The sequence below is a fragment of the Panicum virgatum genome, chromosome 2K, assembly GCF_016808335.1.
Source record: "Panicum virgatum strain AP13 chromosome 2K, P.virgatum_v5, whole genome shotgun sequence".
Lineage (NCBI taxonomy): Eukaryota > Viridiplantae > Streptophyta > Magnoliopsida > Poales > Poaceae > Panicum > Panicum virgatum.
In genome coordinates, this window is record NC_053137.1 from 60,949,277 (window position 1) to 60,967,705 (window position 18,429).

The 18,429-nt window shown below is 51.0% G+C and overlaps 2 protein-coding genes, 1 long non-coding RNA gene and 1 other non-coding gene across 4 annotated transcripts; 2 read left to right on the forward strand and 2 right to left on the reverse strand.

Moving 5' to 3' along the window:
* Positions 1-3,040: 3,040 nt before the first annotated feature.
* On the reverse strand, positions 3,041-3,147 carry LOC120696426. The gene has a single exon (XR_005684196.1). It is a non-coding gene; the product is annotated as a small nucleolar RNA R71 (small nucleolar RNA).
* Positions 3,148-7,222: 4,075 nt separating this feature from the next.
* On the forward strand, positions 7,223-11,107 carry LOC120695549. The gene is made up of 4 exons (XM_039978767.1): positions 7,223-7,528; positions 7,577-7,645; positions 7,836-7,994; positions 11,021-11,107. Exons 1-4 carry the CDS (start codon positions 7,223-7,225, stop codon positions 11,105-11,107), a joined length of 621 nt encoding a protein of 206 aa, XP_039834701.1.
* Positions 11,108-14,242: 3,135 nt separating this feature from the next.
* On the reverse strand, positions 14,243-14,839 carry LOC120695550 (SH3 domain-containing protein C23A1.17-like). Its single transcript, XM_039978769.1, has one exon. It carries the CDS (start codon positions 14,837-14,839, stop codon positions 14,243-14,245), a length of 597 nt encoding a protein of 198 aa, XP_039834703.1.
* Positions 14,840-15,784: 945 nt separating this feature from the next.
* Positions 15,785-16,742, forward strand: LOC120696200. Its single transcript, XR_005684036.1, has 2 exons — positions 15,785-16,193; positions 16,290-16,742. It is a non-coding gene; the product is annotated as an uncharacterized LOC120696200 (long non-coding RNA).
* Positions 16,743-18,429: the final 1,687 nt, after the last annotated feature.

The window sequence follows — 18,429 nt, forward strand, 5'->3', positions numbered from 1 at the left end:
AAAAAATTAAAATAATAAAATAGCTAAACTTATTCTAAACAAAACTAATGTAATCTAATTATAAAATTAAATTCAAGAAAATAAAGGAATAAAGTAAATAAAATAAAATAAAATAAAATAAAAGGTGCTAAATAAAAGGCTAAATTATGGAAATACAAAATTAAATACATACATAAACTCAAGTTAATTAGGACTCGATTAATTAGTTCCCTGGCAACGGCGCCAGAAAAGCTTGTTGACGGTACTTAAGCACGGCAAACCTGATACTGCAAGCGACAGTATCGTGTGTAGCTTTTCCCCAGGATGAGTATCATGGGTTTTGTCAATCGAGGAAATGAACTAATTGAGAACTAATTAACAAGAGTTTATAGAAAATAAAGGGTAAAAAGGGATTCTAAACTAGCCCTAAACTATGTCTAATCTATGTCTAAACTATATCTAATCTATATCTAAACTAGTCAAAGTTAAATGATAAGCAATTAGAACTCAACTAGAACAATGATCAAAAGGGTATTAACCAGAGTCTAATCTAGCTCTAATTGGATCCAAGACAAGCATGATTAGGCACATCAAATAGATTAGAGCAACGAGATAACTAAGAGCTCAAGGTAGACAAGCGTGTTCATGCATATTCATCATAGCATAATTAAATCAAGATCAAACAATCTAATCCCCTATATCAGTTTAACCTTTTCCCGTCTCTACTGTCACTAGTAACCCGGTAATCAACGAGAAACTTTCAACATGCATACATAATTAGAACGTGCATTCTCTAATTACTTCACATAGTCTAATAACATAATTAGAGCAACTAGAACTTCTAATCACCATGATCACAAGAACTAGAAATACAACCATATCATTAGTAAAATAGATCATCGATCAAGAACGCTAGATGAACATAACCCTTAATGACATGATCTAATCAACAAGCATCTAGACCTAAAGTTAATTAGAGCTAGAACAAATATAATTAGGGCCCCGTTTAGTTGCCCGTTGTAAAATTTTTGAAAAGACATCTTTCTACATTTGAAGTACTAAATATAGACTAATCACAAAAGGGTTTACAGAACTCGTCTGTAAATCGCGAGACGAATCTAATGAGCCTAATTAATCCGTCATTAGAGGTTGTTTACTGTAGCATTACTGTAGCAATTTAGCGTCTGCTTACAGGCTAATTAGGTTCATTAGATTCGTCTCGCCATTTACAGACAGCAGTCGCAATGCGTTTTTTATTTCGTCTAGATTTAAGTCTCCATGCAGGTGCCGAAAAGAATTTTTGGAATTTTGAATTATGGAACTAAACACGGGCTAGAACAAGAATATGATAATTAGACAAGAACGTGGAGGAGAGAAGGAAAGTGAGAGTCTACATACTCTAGAGTGTTCACTCTTGTATTAGTAGCTAGGTTGGTTTTCTGGGAGTTAGAGTCGAGTCTGAGCTTTTGCCTCAGGAGGTTTGGAGTTATCTTCGAGTCTTCTTGGTAAAACTCTTCTGTACCTTTTAGAATTTAAGTTAATTCCAGCTTTTCTTTGAGTTATCTTTCTGCTTTACTTTGAGTATTTCATTACTTCAAGTATAGTAAAGTGTATTTCATTCTCTATCTCAAGTAAAGTTTAGCTTCATTTCTTATATCTTGAATATCGTTGTGGTAGTCTAGGAGCACTTTATTCAAGGCTTGGATTGTGTTATTTTTATCATTAGTCATATCTTACTAGACTTGCCAGTGTTGTTAATTCACACCTAGCCCTGGCAGCTAGACTGGCTAGTCCTAACCCTCAGATCAATGGCGGACTTTGGTGTCCAAGCTTCGCTTGAACACCAATGCAACGTGCCATCCTACCCACGCAGATTTGCTTGGTAGCCCCTCTTGGTGACAGCGGGAGTGTGGCCTGTGTATCCCAAGCCCGTCGTTCGGTAGGCCGGCAGGCTTTAGCCGGGGCTCCTTCGGGGACCACCTTTCTCGATCCGGATTCCTTCGACTCACCGGAATTTAGCTCGACGCAAGTCTCTAGCTTGTTTATACTTTTGATAGAGTAACCGCGAATAATCCTTGCAGAGAAATAGGAGTTTAGCTCAGACCTCATCGACTCGTTGTCCTCCCAGATTAGTTTACCTTAGTTACGGAACACTAGAGTCACTGTTTATTCCTTCTTCATACAACTAGAACTTTACCGCTTACCCCTGTTTAGAATATTAGCTGGTTAAATTTATTACATTCATACTTCGAGGTCAAATTTGAGTTGCAAGATTTATCCTTTTGCCTGCCGCTTACCTGTGGAAAATACGATACCTGGAATACTCCTGGTGAATGGCTACAGCGGTCTCCGTGTGCTTGCGGAGTAAAATCCATAAGGCTAAAAACCGCCAACAAGCTTTTCTGGCGCCGTTGCCGGGGAAGCAATAGGCCGAAGGAAAATCAACCATCTCAATTTTGAACTTCGAATTGCGTTTGTAATAATTTTACCGCTAGATTCTAGCAGGCTTATCTGGCTCTGTTATCTTTGTGGTGTAACAGGGACGGTGTATGACCGGTTTCGACCTACCGGCAAACTTCATCCACAACCCTGAGCAGCTGTTGCATCGCCGCGTGCGTCAAAAGACCATGGCGTCGACCTCAACCAGCTCTTGTTCCAACCTGTTTGCGACTAGTGAGATTTCAACTACCCAAAAGATGGCAGCTGAGAAGACTATTTGTGAGTTCTCCACCACATCCAGCAACAACATTCAAGTTGGACCGGAGGTCAACGGTGGGGAGGACTTCGAGCTCAAGCCAGGAGTCATTCACATGGCGCAAGTGATTCCTTTTTGCGGTTTACCGGCAGAGAATGCAAACAACCACCTCCATCAGTTTTTGGAGATTTGCAGCACCTTCACCATCAAGGGTGCAAGCCCCGACGCTATTCGGCTTTGCTTTTCCCCATTCTCGCTATTGGGGAAGGCAAAACAGTGGTTCTATGCCAATAGAGAGATAATGGTCAATTGGTCGGCGTGCGCCAACGCCTTCCTGGCCAAATCTTTCCACTGGGGAAGACTAGTGCACTAAGCAACCGAATCTCGAGCTTCCAGCAGCTCGCAGAGGAGACAGTGGCGGAAGCATGGGAGCGACTTCAAGAATACATCGCTGCTTGCCCCCACCATGGAATGGAAAAGTGGCTCGTCATTCAGAATTTCTTCCACGGGTTAAACCGTAATGCTCAAGAGCACCTGGATGCTGCAGCCAGAGGATCTTTCCTGTCCTTGAGCGTTGCTGCCGCTCAAGCTCTGATTGAGAAGATTGCGATCAACCAGGGCTGGAAAGAGGAGATGTCTGGTGTAACACCCGGTTTATAAAAGGATATAAACCGAGCAATCATATACGTGACAGGATCAAGTCACACGTATATACAACAGAATGAACAATATATCACAGCACATATCACGTAAAAAGATATAATAAAACGAGTACGAATGTTATTTATTACATGAATGACAAAATATTTGATATAGCGGAAGCATAAATACATATACGTAAACTCTCGTCTAAGCTGTGCGCCACAGGGACGTCGACTGGGAGACGAACGCCTAGAAGTCCTCGTACTCCTGGTAGCTCTGAGTGAACTCCCTCGCGTCGGCAGGAACTAAGCAGCAGTAGAGTATCCCCAAAAAGAACAAGAGGAAAAAGTGTAGAGGAGGCAAGTGTGAGTACAAAACTCGTACTCAACAAGTATAACACAAACTATGAGGCTCTAATATTGGCTGACTCAACTGCATTAGCTTTTAAGTCTTGACAAAGTTTTATTAAAGCTAATTACTACAAGTTGATGAATTACCATAAACCCAGTTACATAGTAATTAATCAAAATTAATTATGAACTTCTGAGAACCAAACCAAACCACCCGGGGAAACCCCCCTAATCCAAGGAAGATAACCCCACTAATCAAAAGGAGGATCCGGGCCGCTCATGACCGTGAGCACGGCTAGTATACCAGTTTTACACTCTGCAGAGGTTGCACATCTTTACCCACAAGTCGTGAGCTACGCTAATTGTTCATCACACTTCCGTAGGTGAGATGGCTAGTAAACTCACTACGAGGCCGTTACAAAGAATCTCGTTGGTAAGGAGTAACCGCGAGGGTTGGATCGGCGATGATGGGGCCCACCTCACGGGGGTACAAGACACGGAGCACAGACCAAGCCGGAGGAGCAGGGACCATTGAAGCTTACCACCCTTGCCCCGCAGGTAAGTTACTCCAAACCAAAAAGACCTAATTAGTAAACCAAGACCGTCCCATTCCAGTCTTGTGGTAGCGCTGTTGTCCCAGGTTGTCGCTCTATGAACTGGTCCTTAGGGAGAGTGGCCAACCAAACACTAAGCACCGTGCTGGCCCCCTAAACCATGTTTTTAGAAAAACCAATTTTTAATGAGACGTGAGCCACTCAAGCACAGATCACAGAGGGCCACTCCCAGAATTAAGTTGCATATACCATTAGTCAAATTAATTAAAAAGGACAATTATGTGTGAGAACGCAGCAACCTAGCACAACTAACCAAAATGCAACCCAAGGGATGTATATAAAGGATATAAAGTGGCTAGGAAAGTCATCATAGGCATACAATATTAAAATGATGTATGAAATTGTATTAAAAGTGATAGGTGGTGTTCATGTTATACTTGCCTTCCTCAAACTGTTCCTGCTGCTCAAACTGCTCAAAGGATGGTGGCTGCTTCGGGTACTAGTGCTCCTCCGAAGGATCATTGTCTACTCACGATCGCAACGCCAAAAACAAGTCCAGCACATACACGTACATGCAAACAAGAGCAAAAGCTAAGAAATAGTACAACAATATATAAAAACAGCAAACAAAACTAAGCTAGAACTATTCTACGCGTTACAACGATCGCGTGGACATAAAGAACGCCTAAAATGGAGCTAGAACGCGAAAATTAGGCCTAAAACAAGGTTTAAGGACTAAACTACGAGAAAAACTAGCTTCCAGGGGCTTCTGCACAAAAACTAGGGACTAAAACATAAAAACTAAAAAGATCCGAGGGCTAAAGCGCTAAAACAATCGGGTTGGACTGCGGGTTCAAAATCTAAAAAGATTAGGGGTCTAAGCGCTAAAAACTGGGCCCAGATGCAAATACTTTTGAACGCGCCTGGACCGCGGGTTGATAACCTAAAAGGACAGGGACTCTTTAGCAAAAACGCCAGGGCGAAGCGGTATCTTCAGATCTGATCCGTTGGATCGAGATCTGAGGGCTCAGGTTTGATTGGATCGGGATCTAATCCTGCGCGTCGGTTCAAGATCGGGCGGTCGGGGTTCGCTCGCGGGTGCGGCGGCGGCGCTGGGTCGCCGGAGACGACTTCCCGTGGTGGCGCAACACTGGGCTTGCCGGAGTTGGCCGATCCGGCGCTCCAGGGCTTGGTTTGGCCTGGGATTTGGCCCAGGAGCTCGAGCACGGCATGGGTGATCCACTGGTGGGCTCAGAAGGGTAACTCGGGACTCGCACGCGGCTTGCCATGGCGAGGGGCGGTGTGAGCGGCGGTGGAGCGACGGCGAGCGCCGTTGCGGCCTCGGAAAGGGCCTACGGGCCACTACAACTAGTGCATAAGGACCGGGAAGGTATGGGGGTTCTTACCGAGGGCTCATGGTGGCCGGAGTTGCAGCGGAGGGACGTCGGCGGCGAGGTCGAGTGGCGGGTCACGGGCGGCGCTCGGGGAGGGGTTGAAGGAGAGCGCCTCTGGGCTTCTGGACGGCACGGCTGCACTGGTGGAGAGACTGCGGAGCAAACCAGGGGGGTGGGATTCGGGGCGGCGGCTGCGGTGTGGCGTCGTGGCTCACAGGAGGGAGTCACGGGCCACTTAAGGAGGGGTCCGGGGATCTTGGGCGGCCGTGCCGAGCGCTGGCGTAGCGCGGAGATCGCGGGCGTGATTGCTCGTGGGGGAAGCGGATCGCGCAACAGTCTCGCGCGATCCCGGGCTTGGGTGAGGGAGCTTCTGGAAGGAGGGCGCGCACGGGAGGCTGGCCAGTGGGTCCTGCAGGGCCGGGGTGGTCCACGGGGCAGCGTGTGTTGTAGCGTGGGCGGTGCGGAGCTGCGAGCAAAGGACGCGAGCGGGGAAAGCGGACGGAGGAAAGGGAAGGATCTACCGTGTGGGGCCAAGCCGTCAGCGACACGGGGGGGCATCGCGTTGCGCGGGGCGCGGCTGAGCAGCGTGCGGGAGAGGGTGGGCCGAGTGGGGAGTGGCTCGCTGGGCCAGGAGGGGAGGAGGGGCGCGCGCTGCGCCGCGCGGCAGCTGCCGTCGCGGGAGAGCGCGAGCGGGGCCGCGGTGCTGGACGCGGAAGGCGGGCCGGTCGCGTGGGAGCGGCCCAGGGAAAGGAGGCCGCGGGCTGGGTTGCGGAGAGGGGAGAGGGGGAACTGGCTGGGTTAGCTGCTGGGCTGGGTTGGGTTGGATTTCGTTCTTGGGCTGCTGTTCCCTTTTCTTTTTCTGGTTTTTGAACTTCACTCAAACTATTGAATTCAAACTTGAATTTGAATTCAACCCTAGCACTCAAACAAATAAAACAATGCACCAGCATGAATGCACAAACAAATTTAAACCTAGAAAAAAAATTTAATTACTTATGAGAGAAAAATAATTTAAATGCAAGTCTAAGCATATAAAACCTTAGAAAATTAAATAAAGCCAATTAAATTTATTATTAAATGCTGAAATTTAAATTAGAGTGTTACATCCGGGACTCGTACTCGTGGGGTCCATCGGCTCGAGAGCACTGAAATGCTCGTAGCCAAGATGGACCTTCTTATGAAGAAACTGGACAAACCATCAGGAGAGGAGGCACAGCCCGTCCAAGCAATGGATGCTCACATGACATGTGAGGTGTGTGGGAGTCCAGGCCACTCAGGGAACAGCTGCCCTGAGACCCGCCCGGAGGAGGCAAGCTTCATCAACACCGGTGGCAACTTCAACAATGGGTACCGTCCGCAAGCTGGGTGGAATTCACGCCCTAACTTTCCCTTCGCCAACCAAGGTACGTCTTCTGGTTCACAAAATTTTCTAAGAACAATTCTTTCGATCAAAAGGCTGTGAACGATAGCATTAGTAGGAAGTTCTTTGCTACGGATAAGATTCTTGAGTCTATGTCCACGCAAATGGAAGGCCTTAATAGTGCTATGAAAAACCAACTGAGCTTCAATAAAATGCTTGAAACTCAGATAGCTTAGCTGGCTGGTGCTATGCCTAACCCCAACACGGGGAAGCTCCCGGGCCAAGCGGAGCCCCCCGTGAAGGAACATATCAATGCTATCACCACTAAGGGTGGAAGGTCTACACAAGACCCTCCACATCCTAATGATGCAGGGAAGCAGCAGGAGAAGACGCCGGGGGGAAGCGAGGCGCAGAAAGAAAGCGGCGAACAAGTGCCCCCAAGGGAGGAAACACCGAGGTTATCGCCCCATGACTTCTACGACACCATGGTGCATCCATTCCCCCAGCGACAGAGGAGGACAACTGAGGACGAACAATTCGGCAAGTTCGTTGAGGTAACTAAAAAGTTGTACGTCAATATCCCTTTGCTTGACGCAATGCAGGTACCAACGTACTCGAAGTACTTAAAAGACATCCTCAATAACAAGAAGCCATTGCCGTCCTCGGATGTGGTACAATTGACTAAGGAGTGTAGCGCAGAAGAAAAGGGATCCGGGCAATCCCACCATTCCATGCTCCATCGACGACCAAAAGTTCGACCAGGCGCTGTGTGACCTGGGGGCGAGCGTGAGCGTGATGCCTAAGGCGGTCTTCGACAGATTTCCTCACCCTATACTTGCCCCCACGACCATGTGTCTACAGTTGGCAGACCAGTCCGTCCGCTACCCGGAGGGGGTTGCAGAGAATATTTCGGTGAGAGTCTGGGATTTTCTCATCCCCGAGGATTTTGTGGTTCTGGATATGGCGCTCGACATGAACACGCCGCTCATTCTTGGGCGGCCATTTTTGAGCACTGCCAAGGCAAGCATTGATGTTGGGGCTGGACAAGTCCACCTTAATATCAACGGCAAGACGGAGTCCTTCACCTTCCGGCGGCTTTTTTATTTTTATATTTTTTTAAATTTTTTTACATAAATATATTTTCAGTTTCACATTTTACAGTTTTATACCCCTACCGCCCGGCAGGGGGGTGGCAGGGACCTATATGTAAATAAACATAATTTTTTTTGCGCGGAGGCCCCTAGCAGGAACCTGCCGCCCCCTGCCGGGCGGCAGGTACCCGCCGCCCGGTGGCGGGGCGGTAGGGCAGGCTGCCGCCCGACAGGGGGGCGGCAGGCTCCCCCCCTCTGTATAAAAGGCTGAGCTCCCCCTTCCCCCCTCATTTGCTTCCCACGACATCCAGAGAGGTGATGCATTAGATATGGTATTAGATATTTTGGATAGAAATAAAAACCGTTAGTAAAGTAGATGAATATGAAAAGTATAACTTAGCAATTCATACACATACACAACTGAGAACGAAATAGGTGATGCATGAGAACGAAATAAATATAACATGACGACATGTCCATTACAAAAATACAGAAACAACTAGAAGCACCTCCTAACCACCCCGGCCATGTCGACCTCTTTTACGCTGTGCGTGGATGTGGTCTGTAGGGTAGGTGTGTCGGTCTGGAGGCCCTACGTCTCTACCTGGACGTCCGGTGGCCACAGGTGTCTGGAAGGTAGGATCGGCCTGCTGGTTAGGTGTAGAAAATAACCGACTCCAGTCTTCGAAGTTCTCCTCAAAGGTATCCTGTATTGCCCCTATACAGTAGCAATTAAGATATCTTAATCATCGTCTTATAAGTCATATATTTGGGTACATATTCATCATACGTACCTGTTGGTGGTGAATACGAAGAAGGAGTGAAGGACCCATATCAGTAAGCTGGTGGTGCGATCCTGTAAACCATTCAAATTATTTAAAATATTCATAGAAATAAGAAGAACATGATAAATTCGGGCTACGGATTAGGTATTTACCTTGCGTTCTTTCTACTGTCGCCATAGGGTAATACGAAGAAGGTCCCGCATCATATAACTGTTGTGATCCTATATGTAAATACAAAAGGAATTAGACTTCATACCAAAATTAATTGAAATTAAGATATGGACTATATGTTTACCGAAACGTCGTGGTGGTGCCTGTGTTGGTTGAAATGACACCCCTGCAGCTGGTGCCATGGTACTAAACTGGGTCCCTCCGTGAGGTTGATAAGGTGGGTGTCCATCACCTGTATGGACTGAGAATTAATTGTTGTTATCAAAGTAGGAAGTCAGTAAGTATTCCCACGTACCTGGATAATGCTGCTGAGACCAATAAGGTGCTGGGGAAGGCTGCTGCTGTGTGGGACCATAAGGAAACGAGGTCAAGGCTCGAGACGAACCGTAGGAGTCCTCGTACGATGTCCGGCTACCAAAGGCTTCAAGCATGGAATGGGCTCTTTGTGAAACTCGGGTCCGGGCCGAGTCTTGCTCATTCCTATCCATCATAGATCCCGCTCGAATCCTCATCAAATTTGCCCTGGCATCTACGTCCATCAACCTGCACATTTCAAACTGCAAGCAAGAAAAAGAAAGACATTAACACTCTAATCCAAAGTATTTGAAAAGCGATGATAACTTTGACTCACCACCCCAGCTAATGCCTCATCCCTATGTCGTGCATAGTCATCCTGTGGTGTCACAACATACGGCTGTGGATGCATGTCAGCATATATCAAGCGGCAACGAGTCTTAGGCTGGTACCAGCTCAGGTACGCCCTGTACGAAGCCTCCGTGTGTGCAGGGCGCAAGCGCCACGTTCTCCTCTGCCTGGTCCCAGCCATCGACCCAAGGCTGCACCCTTGTCACCCACATGTTCGAGAATGGTTGACCAGTTCTCGACAAACTAAATATTGAAAGCAATTTAGTCAAATATGATTAGTTAACTATACAATGCATAGTCACTGAAATGACATATGAATCGTTACCTGTGGTCATGGCGTTGGACCCGATCCAATGCTGATGGCACAGGATACAACTGCCTTTGACCGAACTGTCTCCTGACTCTGTCCGGGCAGTGAACCTCAATGTAAACATCGTACACCAACGCTGTAGTTGTCATCCAAAAGGCCTGGTCCTGAAAGCAAACCGAAGATATCCCGAACGGTGCACGAGTGGTTATAGCCAACTCGGAGTAGGGCTCCCACATGATGTCTTCAGGTGTCAACCGATCAAACTCAGCCACAAAGTCAGGATAGGCTCGACGAGACTGTACGTGGGCCCAACTCTTCTGCACAAAATTAATAATAATATATACCAATAAGAAATATAAAGAGGGTCAAACAAAGTAACAGAATTGCCAACAGAATAGTCGGAGTAGCAGTCATTTCCGTACCTGACAAACGTACCAGAGAGTCCCCATGGTGGGCCTATCGTCCGGTGTCACCGTACATATCCAGCTCATACGGTGAGTGGCCGATAATCGGACGACCAATTGCTAGCCTCTCGTACGACCAAAGCTGTAGCAGAATCGGACATCCTGTAAGAATTGCATTGTGCTTATTATGCACCGATGCCTTGCAGAGGCCACGGTACGTGGCTGCAAGTACTGCTGAACCCCAACTGTATTGAGGCATTTCCTCCACAGCTGCCTCTGCGATCTCCTGTGTGTAAGGCACAAACACCCTATCCACATAGGCCCCATGTGAGTTGTTGAACATTATGATGTATCCAAACAACCACAACAGGTATGCCTCAAGGGATCGAGTGACGCTATCCTCATCAGCATCATGTGCCAAATTGTCGGGCTGCATAGAAAAGATGAACATTTATGAGTACGAGATCAATTATAAAATAAAACCAAAACTGCACTAGTCAAAAGCATAACTCTAACATTAATCATAACAAAACAAGGTAAGTACCTGGAACTGCAGGATCCATGACTTGGCAGGTCCTGTTGCTTTTGGGTGCTCCTCTACATCAATTGCGATGTCAATATTTACAAAACGCTCTTCTAGATCGTCCAACCACGTAGACGGGACAACGCGAGGCCCTACGGCATCCCCACTGATAGGAAGACCCAGCATCATCGCAACGTCTTGTAGGGTCGGTGTCATCTCCCCACAAGGGAGGTGGAAGGTGTGTGTCTCAGGCCTCCATCTATTAACCAGAGCCGTCAATAGGGACCTGTCCAGTTTTGCCAAACCACTCTCAGCAAGACGGCCTATAGTAAGAAGACCAGCCTCACTCAACCTGAAAAGTAGAACGATCAAAGGTAAGTACATTATGTAGGAAACGTATACGAAACAAATGTATTCTTAGAAACATAATCCGACGACATATCACCTGGGCACCCATCGTGGGTCAACAGGAATCCACTCTGCTGGTGGACGTGGACGCAGCACGTTAAGTTTCACACGCTGAACCACTGCAAGGAAGGACCGGTGCGACGAGTCTATGACTCGGTCAAGTAGAGCTGGCGTATCTTCGGCCATACCTAACACAAAAAAATATAATTTTTCTGCATTTTCTACAATTTATCTAAAATTTTCATAAACTTTTCTAGCATTTTCTAGCATTTCCTATAATTTTTGTATAATAAAATTTTCTAACATTTTCTACAATTTATCTGAATTTTTCATTTACTTTTCTAGCATTTTCTACAATTTCTAAGTATTTTTCAAAAAAAAATCTCGCATTAAACAACTAATCAATACCACAAAATTGGTTGGTAAATCTAAATGATTTTTCTAAAAACTAATCCTAATTCTACCTAAATTATAATAAAAACAGTACCTAAATCGCTAAAATATCATTACTGCTGCATACACTAATTATAGAATTAAACATAAAAAATTTAGAAAGAGAAAGTTGAGAAATATTTATTACCTAGGGTTCGGATCCAAAATCCGGCAGGACTTCGCCGTTGCAACTCCCTCCCCCACCCCTCCTCTCTCCCTCCCCCTCTCTGGATGTCGTGGGAAGCAAATGAGGGGGGAAGGGGGAGCTCAGCCTTTTATATAGAGGGGGGAGCCTGCCGCCCCCTGCCGGGCTGCAGCTTGCCCTACCGCCCCGCCACCGGGAGGCGGGTACCTGCCGGGCGGCAGGCTCCCGACAGGGGCCTCCGTAAAAAAAAATTATGTTTATTTACATATAGGTCCCTGCCGCCCCTGCCGGGCGGTAAGGGTATAAAACTGTAAATTGTGAAATCGAAAATATATTTGCCGGGCGGCAGGCTCCCGACAGGGGCCTCCGCAAAAAAAATTATGTTTATTTACATATAGGTCTCTGCCGCCCCTGCCGGGCGGTAAGGATATAAAACTGTAAATTGTGAAATCGAAAATATATTTCTATAAAAAATATTTTTAAAAAATATAAAATAAAAAAGCCACTCACCTTCCGACCAAAGGTGGAGCAATGCAATCAAGTGACCACTACTAGACGCAATGCCCCACAGAAGGCTCCGCAGCCATCGGTCACACCAGATTACCAGAAACCAAAGACCGATAGCCTCATAGGCTTCATGCAGAAATTCCTATCTGAAGAAGAGGCTAGGAGCAACAAGGAGAAGGCCCTGCGCCACAAGGAAGAGAACAAGAAGAGGGCAGCCGAAAGTTGGCCCCTGGCTCAGGAGCGGGAGGCAAAGCTCCCGATTTCAAGGTCGGCACCAAGTATCACTGGCAACCCAAGGTTTGGTGCAACGAAGGAAACGAATCGACGTCAGCATCTCCAGCGTCGATCAACACTACGAGAAAGCCCAGGGCCGTGTTTGGTTTTTTTCATGGAATTACTGTAGCACGCTTTGACCGCTAATTTAGAGCATCAAATGAAGTTTAATTACAACCACCTCCACAACCCCCGTGTAAATTGCGAGACAAATCTAATGAGGTCTTTGACCGCGTGATTCGAGGATGTTACTGTAGCATCACTGTAGCAAATCATCGATTGGTTACCGTCATTAGATTCATCTCGGAAAATTACACTCATCCTTAAAAATTTTTTGCAAATAGACTTTATTTAGTACTCCATGCGGGCATTCGTCTTTTTGTGTAATCTTGATTTGACTTTAACCGAACGCGACCCAGTTATGGAGATGCCCGCGTCAGTCGGTAAACTGACAGGTATCCCATTTATTTTCCGCATGATTTATTTTCTCACCACTGCACGTTTACTTTATGCATTCACTTTAGGGTGTGTTTAGTTCATTTTGCAAAATTGTGTAAAAATGTAAAGAGGGCATTTGAAGTATTAAACGAAGTCTATTTGCAAAATTTTTTGCATAGATGAGTTGTAAATCGCGAGGCGAATCTAATGATTCTAATTAATCCATGTTTAATCAATAATTAGCGGATGATTACTGTAGTATTACTGTTGCAAATCATGGATTAAGTATGCTCATTAGATTCGTCTCGCGATTTACAGCCTAACCATGCAAAAATGTTTTATAAATAGACTTCATTTAGTACTTCAAATTAGTAAGATTCTATTTCACTTTAATGCGTTTACGATTTTTTAACGTTTACATGAAAAAATCTAAACATGGCCTTAGTATTCTCGATTATTTTTATTCCGTATGCATTTGTATATATTAAAAAAGGGGGAGATAGAGACAGGACAAGGGGCAGCACAGCCAGCACGCCGCCCGGTCCCTCGCCAATGCCGCCCGGCCGCTGCGAGCCGCTCCCGTCCCATCACCGACCGGACGCGTGCCGCCCGGCCCGGCTGCTGGGCGCCTGCTGCCACGGCTGGTTGTACGTGCCGCCCGGCCCCGCTGCTGCCGCTGCTGCACGCCTACCGCTGATGAAGGCCGCCTGGTCCCTCCATTGGCCGCCCGGCTTCGCGCCGCGTGCCGCCCGGCTTCGCGCCGCGTGCCCGCTCTGCTGCCGCGTCGTTCGGCGTGCCGGCCGACCGCACGCCGAGGCCGCCCGGCCACCCGGCAGCGTCTCCCGGCCCCTGCCTACCACCTACGCCGCAGCCTACGCCAACCAGCCCTGCACCTAGGCCGCCCGGCGCCTGCCGTGGCTGCCCGGCCTCTGCCAGCGCCGCCCGGCCTCCTCTCTCTCTTCTCCCCCTTCTCTCTTCACTCGCCTATAAAAGCAGGAGTAAATTCCTTCTGTGCCATTGAAAAATATAGTTCATCCCTTATGTGCCATTGAAAATTAGTATATCCCCTCTATGCCATCATTTATAATTTCTCATTCCCTACGTGCCATTGCCGTCAAATATACAGTTAAACGGCATCAAACTTGTCCTTTTGGGACGTTTTTACCCCTTCTTCCATAAGAGTTCAGCCGCGACAACAACAAAAAAAAAAGAACAGAGGCGACGGCTGCGAGAGGGGCGCGGACGGCGGGAGCGCGGGCGAGGGTGAGGACCGCGGTGGCCAGCAGGGACCGTGAGCACGGGCGAGCGCCGTCGACGGCCGCAGCGCTGCGGGGAGCGTGAGCACGGGCAAGGGCCACGGCGGCCGGCAGGGACCGCGAGCACGGGCGAGCGCCGTCGAGGGCCGCGGCGCTGGCAGGGAGCGCGAGCACGGGCAAGGGCCACGGCGGCCGGTGGCCAGCGCGAGCGCCATCGAGGGCCACGGCGCTGGCGGGGAGAGCGAGCAGGCAAGGACCCCAGCGGCCGGCGGCCGGCGCGAGCGCCGTCGAGGGCCGCGGTGCGGGCGGGGAGCGCGAGGAAGGGGCCAGGGCCCCGGCGGCCGGCGAGGGCCGCGGCACGGGCGGGGAGCGCGACCACGGGCGAGCGCCGCTGCGTGCGCTACGCTCCACAAAGACGCGGCCAACCACCCCGCGCGAGGCATGGCCGAGGCGCCGGCGGTGGGAGGTAGCAGGCATGGGGAGGAGAGCCACCATGCGAGGACGCGGTGGAGGGCTGGCAAACAGAGGCAGCCGGCGAGCGGGAGGAGAAGAGCGCCGCCTTGCCCGCGCTTCCATCGTCGTCCGGCGCGCTCGCTCCCGCCCCTGCCTTGCACCCATCGTCGAGGCCGGCCGGAAGGCAGAGACGGCCACCGCCGCCGGGAGAAGATGCCGGCCGGAAGGCACCTCCGCCGCGCCCTATCCGCCACCGCCCGCGCTGGATCTGCCCGCCGCGTGCGCCGGATGGACCTCCGGCATCGGGAAGGAGGGCGCGACCTCCCCTGCTGCTCCTCCTCCTTCTCTGGTCCCCTTCTCTCCCCTGCGCCGGCACCACCCACGCCATCCCTCCCCTTCCCTCCTGGTGCCGCCACTCCTGCACCGCCCCTCCCCCGGATCTGGGGAGCAGAGGATGCGGCGGGCGGTGCGGCGGGGAGGCCGGCGCGCTCGAGATCCGCCGTGGTCGCCGAGCTGGAGCTCCGCCAGGGCGGGAGAGGAAGGGGAGAGGCCTGCGCACGCGCCATCGTGCGTCCGCCGCGTGCGCCGTCGCGTGCCCGCCGCACCGCCGCATGCCAACCGCGTGCCCAGCGCTTGTGTTCTTCTCGCCTCCGTCGTGCCCATGGCGTGGGAGGGATGAAGGCCACATATATGCTCTTTCCATTGCATGTTAGGGGTATTATTGCCTTTTCACCCCACCCTCTAACAGCTCAGTTAGGATTACTTGACGGCAATGGCACGTAGGGGATCAGAAATTATAAACGATTGCATAGAAGGGATGTGCTAATTTTCAATGGCACATAAGGGATGAACTATATTTTTCAATGGCATAGAAGAAATTTACTCTAAAAGCAGCCAGGGGGCTCCATTCCTTCCTCGCCCCGAGCTGCAGCTCACTCTCTCTTTCTCTAAGACTTAAGACTGAACTCGCCAGCCTACCCATCCCGCTGCACATGCTACAGTGAAAAGAACGTTCACGTCAGCCTCCCACCGCATGCTGGTGAGTTCAGTCTAATTCTCTCCCACACTTAGTCTCTAAGCAAGGTGGTTAGGATGATAAAGCTTGCTTAAAAAATTCTGGCAATTTTCTCCGATAGAAGGGAAGAACGTTTTGTGGTGGTTAACACCCCACAAGAATGCTAACGTGGACGACTAACCCTCTATTTCTTACCCTCCTGCTGTTGTCCTGTTATTTCTTTCCTTCGGGTATTTTTTGTTGTTTCTCGGTGCAGCTACTTTGCAGGATGAACATCCTCCAGAAGGCCGTCAGCATATTCAGGGAGCTCTTACTGCAGGCGTGATTTCTTAATTTCTTCTCCTTTGGGATCTGCTTGCAGAGGTGACCCTCCAACCAGAGGTCCAAGATTCTCACATCTGTATATTTTCAGCAGATGGCATTTACTCGGCAAAATCGGCTTATAATGGCTTCCTCCAGGGGAGAGTTACCTTCGGCCCATGGGAAAGGATTTGGAAAATTTGGGCGCCCGAAAAATGCTGTTTCTTCATGTGGTTGGTTATGAGAGATAGATGCTGGACTGCTGATCGCCTTGCCAAACGTGGACTCCCACACCCGACAAGATGCTCCCTTTGTGATCAGGTTGAGGAAAACATCAATCACTTGCTGTCCTGCGTCTTTGCCCGCGAGTTTTGGTTCAAGCTCTGCTAATGGCTGGTCTGCAGAACTTCAGCCCGCAAGTTAGGTGAAGACAACTTCAATCTCTGGTGGGAAAGAGTCTCCTGTTCGGCAACAGCCCAGATGCGGAAAGGCCTTAATTCTCTCGTAATTCTGGAGGCATGGTCCCTTTGGAAACATAGAAATAGGAGTAAATTTTCTGTATGCCATTGAAAAATATAACCCATCCCTTCTATGCCATTGAAAATTACCTCATCTCTTCTATGCCATCATTTATAATTTTCCATCCCTTCCATGCCATTGCCGTTAATTTCTCTAACAGATCCGTTAAAAGGTACAGGGGAAAAGACAATAATACCCCTCCGTTTCCTCACCGCAATTTTTTTCCCCGAGCACCCCGCCCCTCGACGCAGTTCACCCGGCCGCCATCCCGCCACGCCTCGACGCGCTCCCCCCGCCGCCTTCCGCCGCGCACGCACGCGGGCCGCCTTCCGCTCGCCGCTCGTGCACGCCCACAGCTGCGCCCGCGCGTGCTCGCTGCCTCGATTCACTGCGCATGAGGCCGCCGCCGGCCGCAGGGGAGGTAGCGGCCATCGAGCTCCGCCGCCGCGCGGATCTGCGGCCATGGCGAGGCGCGCGCAGGCTCAAGGAGCTCGGCGGAGCTCGCCGCCGCCGGGGTCCCCCGCGGCGAGGGAGGAAGACAAGGAGGGGCGGCGGCGCGAGCTCGCCCAACGGCGAGGGAGGATGGGCGCTCCTCCCTCCCCTCCGCCTCTTCTCTCCCTCTCCGTCCTCCCTCTCCTCTCCTTCCCTGCTCCCTCGCCGGCGAGCGCGAGGCGGGGCGAAGGTGGCTGGCGAGCGCCTCCTCCTTCCTTCCTCCCACACGCACGGCGCCGCTCCTCCTCCTTCCTTTCTTCCACCCGCGCGGCACGGCCCTCTCCTCCTCCCCCCTCGGTTCGGCCCTCGACGGCGCGGTGGCCCCCTCCCAAGCCGGGCCTCGTCGCCGCCCCCTCCCCTGCCTGGCCTCTCGGAGAGCCGCGGGCCCGCGTGCCGCCCCCTCCCCTGCTCGGGGACGGAGCCGCGCGTGGCCATGGCGAGCTGCGGGGATGGCGGCGGCGGTCAGAGCCACGCGTGGCCATGGCTGGTCCGGCCACGCCTCCCGCCGGCGCGCGGCCGTCCTCCTCGGAGCGCTGCCGGCCTGCGCGAGCACGCCTGCCCCCGGCTATTCGCCTCCCCTCCCCCGGCCGCGGCATGGGGCCGCTGTGGCGGCGGTTAGCGGGACGGCGGCGGACGGCCTCCCCTTCTTTGCTCCCTCCCGCTGGCCGGCCGCGCGCGCCCCCTCCTCCCTCCCTCCCTCCGCTCGCGCCGGCCATGGCGAGCTACGGCGGGCTCGCACGGCGGCTGCGGTATCTGCTTCCTCTGCCAGCGGCCGGAGCTCGGCGTGCATGCGGAGGGGCAGGGCGCGGTGCCGGGTCCTCCGCCTCTTCCCATCGCGGCGAGCAGGACCGGGCGCGCGCGGCCCGCGGCGGAGGACGCGGCGTGGCCCGCGGCAGAGGACGCAGCGCGTGACGGCGCCGGAGCAGGGATGCGGCGGAGGGTGCGGCCGGTGGCGAAGGACGCGGCACGCGTGGTGGCCCGCTTTACGGCGGCCGCGGCAGGGGCCCGACGGAGGGCGCGACGCGTGCGGCGGCTCGCGCGACGGCGGCCGCGGCGGAGGGGCAGCACGGGCCTCCGCCGCGCGCGCCGGGCCCTCCGTCGCCATCGTGGATCCGATGGGTTCAAGGTTGAAGATTAATCTGACGTGTGGGTCCCACACGTCAGTGGTAGTAGAGAGAGGGCAAGGAATAGGACCCAGGGGTATTATTGTCCTTTTGTCTTTCAGTTTAACTGCTCCGTTAGTATTTTTGACACCAATGGCATAGAGGGAATGGAAAATTAAAAACAA

What these genes read in the sequence shown, in the direction of transcription:
- LOC120695549 (XM_039978767.1), top strand. Translation starts at nt 7,223, where the DNA reads ATGCCTAACCCCAACACGGGGAAGCTCCCGGGCCAAGCGGAGCCCCCC. An exon ending in CATTGCCGTCCTCGGATGTG is followed by an intron (nt 7,646 to 7,835) that starts GTACAATTGACT and finishes ATGTGTCTACAG; the next exon opens with TTGGCAGACCAGTCCGTCCG. An exon ending in CATTTTTGAGCACTGCCAAG is followed by an intron (nt 7,995 to 11,020) that starts GCAAGCATTGAT and finishes ACGCTCTTCTAG; the next exon opens with ATCGTCCAACCACGTAGACG.
- LOC120695550 (XM_039978769.1), bottom strand. Translation starts at nt 14,839, where the DNA reads ATGCCTGCTACCTCCCACCGCCGGCGCCTCGGCCATGCCTCGCGCGGG.